The sequence below is a fragment of the Pleuronectes platessa genome, chromosome 8, assembly GCF_947347685.1.
Source record: "Pleuronectes platessa chromosome 8, fPlePla1.1, whole genome shotgun sequence".
Taxonomy (NCBI): domain Eukaryota; kingdom Metazoa; phylum Chordata; class Actinopteri; order Pleuronectiformes; family Pleuronectidae; genus Pleuronectes; species Pleuronectes platessa.
This window is the reverse complement of record NC_070633.1, coordinates 20300209-20306562: the sequence shown is the minus strand read 5'-3', so window position 1 is coordinate 20306562 and position 6354 is coordinate 20300209. Positions and strand designations below refer to the sequence as shown.

The 6354-nt window shown below is 43.8% G+C and overlaps 1 protein-coding gene across 1 annotated transcript; it reads left to right on the top strand.

The window, feature by feature from the left end:
- The first annotated feature begins 1729 nt into the window (after positions 1 to 1729).
- On the top strand, positions 1730 to 5559 carry f9a (coagulation factor IXa). Its single transcript, XM_053428206.1, has 8 exons — positions 1730 to 1945; positions 2131 to 2318; positions 2399 to 2423; positions 2626 to 2739; positions 3117 to 3251; positions 3759 to 4075; positions 4187 to 4310; positions 4876 to 5559. Exons 1-8 carry the CDS (start codon positions 1888 to 1890, stop codon positions 5463 to 5465), a joined length of 1551 nt encoding a protein of 516 aa, XP_053284181.1. The 5' UTR covers positions 1730 to 1887; the 3' UTR covers positions 5466 to 5559.
- The last annotated feature ends 795 nt before the right edge of the window (positions 5560 to 6354 follow it).

Genomic DNA, 6354 nt, shown 5'->3' with positions numbered 1-6354 from the left:
ATTGGTCCGCTAACGCCAGCATTTCGGAATGGAAACTTCCTGTTCCATTCCCTACATCACAATAAACCAAAATCACAACTACGACTCTATGATTAATGTGACAAGTGTGTCCGACTGACGGTGGCTGGTTAGAGCACTTACAGCATGTGTGTACGGTCACATACGGTTATAACGAACTTTGATAACGGGGGTAGCGGGCTAGCCACCATGCTAACTGCGGTGGGAACAGCGCAAAAACCCGCTGACTTTAATCCCACGGCTCTCATGACACTGTTTCTCAAACACCGTCAGGTTAGAAGCAAACACTTGGTAGTAGCTAGTATCGGCTGTCCGTGCTGACTGTGTGTGGAAGCTGGGGGGAGCTAGCTGCCTCCGTGTAGCTTCAAGCTGTTGCAGCTGTTGAATTAGCAACGCGTTTGGAAACAAGACCGGGGAACCGCTGCGCTAAGACACGATAACATAAGCATTTTGACCCGCTGGGTGTCACTTTATTCAGCAAAAACTGTCGCGTCATCAACATCCTGTTTCTGTTACCATCGTTCCCTGTGTGTGAGGAGCCGGGAGGACGTAAATAAACCAGCGTGGACTTCTTCTATATACCTCATGAGGTAGGCTTCTCTATGCTCGAATTCAGTGGCGCCATCTACTGATCTGGCGGTGAATTGTTTTCACAACAAAAAGGCTCGTAGAACTATAAATCAAAAAGGGTCCGTCCGATCCGTCCGTCCGTCATTCCGAAACGGACTCGGAGAAGCATACTGAGGCCTTGAGGTGTATGTACGCCATCTAGTGGTGAAACGTCCTAAGTGCTTTTCATCCACTGAGCTGCTCCTTTTCTGGGCTGAGGTTCAGAAGAGGAAAAGAGAATTTGGCTTCAGTGACAGGTTTGACTTGAATTACATTCGAAAGCTGATTGAGGATTATGTCATTACACAAAGTATCATCATACCAACGCAACGGAGAAAAAAACAAACTTATATGAAGTATTTTCTGATACTGTGTGGATTTAAAGAAAGGAAAACAAGGAAAATTTGAAGCGATATCACATTTGTGTAGTGCCTCTGTATTAAGCTCAATGTGTGAAATATATAATCTCTTTTGGGTATAATTAAATATAACATCATAACACATCAATATTGATTAAATCTATATGTGTAAACAGGCAGTCCAGTGTTCATATCAAGTACATATAAATAATTCATGTATTTGTTAACGGCTGCTTTTATGAGAATGGCACCACTGCCAAGTCCCAACAGTGCATTTCAATTCAATAAATCAGTTCCACAATTATACCAGATTTTTTTCATCAAGATCTATGAATCATACCCTGGGGAATTTGGGTCTGAAATTGATGTATTGCAATGTTAAAAAGCGCTAAAACACATTCCATTCTTCCACCCAAGTTTCCAGGAGATGTATTCTGTTTGTTTTTGTGTTATCCTGCTGAAAAACAAACAAACAACTGGACATGGGTGAATCATAACCTCATCTAGTGATACGGCCTCTGGAGAAGAACAGGACAGTTTGGACAAGATAAGATATTCACAATCTCTGCTGAGCCTAATGAGTCATGTGTGAAAACTCAATTTGGACCCGAGGTGAAAGTCAGGAAGCCAGTTGTTTTAATGATGTTTCGAAAGCTTCTTTCCTGGAACATGAAGTCTAGATATTTCCCTCAGTTTGGTTTTACTCTTCTCATATTGTGTAAAGTTGGTAAAATACAAATAAACATAGTGTCTCCCTCTTCTCATTGATGTTGACAAGGTGAGGTTTGGCAGATTTATTTTTGTCTTCATTGAATAAACACAACTAATTGTGAGTGTGCGTGTGCAAACAGAGTTTTGTACTTTGGAGTGTGTGTCTGTGGAGACATCGCTGCAGTTTGGAATGGAGCTGCTGTCTGTGCTGTTTCTGTCTCTGCTGGGCTTCCAGCTGGGCTCTGGAGGTATTATACGTTTATTTATGATGCTCACAAATCATTTTTCTCTCGTGCTTCCGGTTTATGTTAGGAGTGCAGTCAGTCTTACCTGGGGAGTGCTGTTTGTCACATATTCATCGTATTGATTGATAAAGAATATCTTTTTGTATTCCTCATTGATTTGTACTCTTGGTCTCTTTCACCGGCTCCAGCCCCGGCTCCGGCCTCGGGCCCGGTGTTTCTCTCAGGTCAGGCAGCCGACAGCGTTCTGCGGCGGCACAAGCGCTACAACACGGGCGTGTTTGAGGAGCTGCTGGAAGGTAACCTGGAGAGAGAGTGTATCGAGGAGAAGTGTGACTTGGAGGAGGCCAGGGAGTTCTTTGAGAATGATCAGAAGACGGTGGGTGTTCATTCACTCGGTTATTGTTTTAGACTTCGATATTTTGACCTATTTCTCAGAGGCTTTACTTTGTATTTCAGTTGGAGTTCTGGTCAGGATATGTCGGTAAGACTGTGTTTACATCATTTTTATACTTATTATATTCATACTCCTCCTGAAATACACACCTGTAATTTCCAGCATATGCTTTTATTTAAAGACGTTTCTCTTTCTGCTATTTAAAACAATATTCCCGTGAAAACCGCTTCATGCTAAATGACGTCTGCAGATGACTGAGTGCTGACGTGTTGTGTCTGGACGTCCACAGATGGAAATCAGTGTAACTCAAGTCCATGTCTGAACAAGGGCTCGTGCAAAGACCTTCTGGGCTCCTTCACCTGCACGTGTGAGGAGGCCTTCACCGGCAGGAGATGTGAGATCGGTAAGTCATGAATCCTGATGCTGGATTTGAAAATGTGATTAAAAGAAATTAGATATTTCTGCTACATGAGACAAATTTGTTTGGGATATGAGATCAGATCTGATCCGATGTCAGTCTCAAAGGATAAACAACCTGATGTTCTTTCTAAATTAAATTAAGGCCTCGCATCGAGCTTCAGTTTGGTTTTAGGTTCCCAATTTAGATTTGTCTATTTTGGAGATTCTATAAACAGCAGCTCAAGTGCCCTCTCTGACACAATAACACAACAACAACACGAGTTAGCATCCTATGTGGGGACAACATGTCATTGTACAGGTACATTTAAAATTAGGAGATGCCTTTTAATCATTTCCGTGTCATCATGTTTTTCTACATAGCTCTACTGAAAAGATGTGACGTGAACAACGGAGACTGTCTGCATTTCTGTGAGGCGATGGGAGCCTTCGGAGCTAAATGTTCCTGTGCCACAGGATACAGGCTGATGGAGGACGGAGTCAACTGTGAACCACAAGGTGTTGGACAAGGCCCGGCAGTCCGCCTCACTCTAATCAGGCTGCACCAAACTTCACACACTCAAAGATATCAGTCCTCTAGATATAACTGACTTTTTCATCTAGATCTATGGATCTTTATCTGGATCTTTGCCAGAATTGGATGGGTTCTATCTTGGCGCATGTCTCATTCTTTCACCAAGTTTTGAGGAAGTCTGTTCTTTAGTTTCTGTCGTTATCCGGTGAATAAACAAACAAACTGGAAGGGCAGTCACTAGAATTGAATAAGCCTGAATCAATCATTCTCTGAGAAATCTGTGAAAAGTTTGAATAACAGCTCAGACCTGTACTGCATCCTTCTGCCAAGTTTCATGGAAATATGTTTTATCGTTTTTGCATAATCCTGTTGACAAACAACTGGCGTGGGGGGGAAATAACTTCCCCGGGGAAGGTGATGAATTCTTTGCTTGACATTAACTGACTCTTAATTCACCAGTGTGACTCCCAGTTCTCTCTTCTCATCACCAGCTGAATTCCCGTGTGGCAGAACGGCTCATCCGCCAGTGAGCTCAGTATCCAAGAGGTCTCTGCCCGGCCGTGAGAACACAAGCCCGGAGAGAAGCACGTCCCTGACCCACAACGTCACCACCACGTCCCCTCCCTCCTCTCCAGCCAGCACCACAGAGTCTCCTCCAGCCACAACTGATTCTGCAGTATATCACGGCAGAAAGAGGCTTCCTCTGTGGGTGTATCTGGAGGACGAGGGCCCCACTGAGAAGCAGCCTCGTCCTTTTAAACGCATTGTAGGTGGCCAGATGGTCACTCCCGGAGAGATCCCGTGGCAGGTAACCTACGGGAGGATTTATACCTGCTAGGCTTTGTTCGAGGGGAAAGAATCAGCAGCTGTAATGTGTCCTGATCTCTATTCACAGCTCTTGTGTTCCTCTTTGATTCAGGTGGCCTTGGTGTTCCATTCCAGCGGGGAGCTATTCTGTGGAGGCTCCATCCTCGGTGAGAGTTGGGTTGTGACTGCTGCTCACTGCCTGGCGGAGGGGAGGGGCCCCTTCTTTGTCAGAGTTGGTAAGAGTGAACTAATGTCACCTCTATTCAAGTTATGATGAAGTAGCTCATTGTAAAGTAGACTTTAAATGATCGGTCACTTTTTTTTAGATGAGATAAGAGAGATTAAGCAAAAATAACTCCAAAATGATAACTTCTGTGTTGTGAGGATTTGCTGATATCATAATATTTTATGATAACAGCAAATCCTCTGTTTTTCATTTACTGACTCATCCAGACAAGTACTGACAAAGTCACATAAATCACATTCAGTGGAACACACACCTCCACCAAGACTGGACAGTTCCCTTCAATTCAATCAAACTGGACCAAATTTCATACACTCATAAATATGTGTCCCTGTTTTTTTTTCATCAAGATCCATGAATTATTCCCTGAGAAAAACTCCAATCAGAGGTTCAAATGAATCCATGATGAAAAAGTTTTTGTGTCAAAGTCCATTAAATTATTCCTAAATTTGTCTTATTTATTACATGTCTAGGGGGGGGGGAATCTTTCCATCCACTGCATGTGTTACTGTAGAATAAATCTCAGTGATCTCTGTGTCTGACATCTCTTCCTGCAGGAGAGTACAACATCTACATCAATGACACCACAGAGCAGGACTATGAAGTGTTGAGTCAGCACACACACCCGCGCTACAACGCCAGCGTGAGCCTGTACAACCACGACATCGCCCTGCTGTACCTCCGGTCCCCCATCACCTTCTCCAAGACAGTGCGGCCCATCTGCATCGGGCCCACGGCTTTCATCGAGGCCCTCGTGAAGGACTCCTCCCCGGCCACAGTCAGCGGCTGGGGCCGGACGCGCTTCCTCGGGACCACGGCAGACATCCTGCAGAAGGTGGAGGTTCCCTTCGTGGATCGGACACAGTGTAAGAGCAGCAGCAGCCACAGGATCACTCCTGTCATGTTCTGTGCAGGATACGACAAGGACGCCAGAGACGCCTGTCAGGGCGACAGCGGAGGCCCTCATGCAAACAGACGCCATGACACATGGTTCCTGACAGGCATCGTGAGCTGGGGGGAGGAATGTGCCAAGGCTGGGAAATATGGAGTGTACACCCGGGTGTCACTTTACTACCGCTGGATAAACCACATCATGGGATTAACTAAACACAGGCAGGCGTTTGATCTGGAAGATCCTGACCTTTAAAAATACTGGTTTACAATAGTGTGTATAAAATGAGTTTCTTCTTGCAGGACGTTTGGATATGGAAGTTGCATTAAACTGCATATTGTTTGAATAATTTGGTGTCCAACTCATTTAAATATTCACACAACTGACAGATCTACAAAAACAGTGTACACAGCAAAGACTCAACACCCCCATCTGCTGGTGATCAAGTGCTGTACAAGTTGAGTATCTGCAAATTCATGACAAAAACTCAAAAAGAGAAACGTCTGCATAATTTTATTGTCAAAATTGGCTTCCATTAAAACATGAAGACTTAAATAATAGATGAAATCAGGGCGGATGACAAAGACCAGCACGCATGATAGAATATTTGAATTATTTCAGTGACGGAAGCAAAAACTATTATTGCAATAAAGAGTTTATTTTGGATTATTTCATACAGAAGTGAAGCTGTACAAAAAGAAGCCAGGTGAGAGCAGTGACGGCCTCACAGTACAAACCTGCTCATTGCTCCGTTGCCATGCATTTTCATTTTAAAGAAACATTCAGCAACATGTTGAGGCTACTTGGCTCATCGGGATACATCATATTTCCATATTTCAAGCAGGTTTTTCTTCTGTTTTCCAAGCTGGAAAAAGAAATGTGCAAAATCTGCAGCATTTTGGATTGAAGCTAATCACAAAGACATCAAATTCTGTCATATGAGCTAAAAGGCCAAACATAAAAAAAAGCAAAGGGGCCTGTCTTCCGTGCAGTCAAGCAGAGCTACTGTAAATATGTGGAAACGTGATTTCATTCGGGGGGGCTGCACAGACACTTCACAATATGACGGAATAACATGACAGCAAAATAAATAAATTAACAACATAGGAAATGTGTAGTGCAAAGAGGCCCCTGCTGCTTCCCA

Coding starts and splice junctions, on each gene's coding strand:
- f9a (XM_053428206.1), top strand. CDS start 1,888: ATGGAGCTGCTGTCTGTGCTGTTTCTGTCTCTGCTGGGCTTCCAGCTG. Junction 1,946..2,130: donor CTTCCAGCTGGGCTCTGGAG/GTATTATACGTT, acceptor CACCGGCTCCAG/CCCCGGCTCCGGCCTCGGGC. Junction 2,424..2,625: donor GTTCTGGTCAGGATATGTCG/GTAAGACTGTGT, acceptor GGACGTCCACAG/ATGGAAATCAGTGTAACTCA.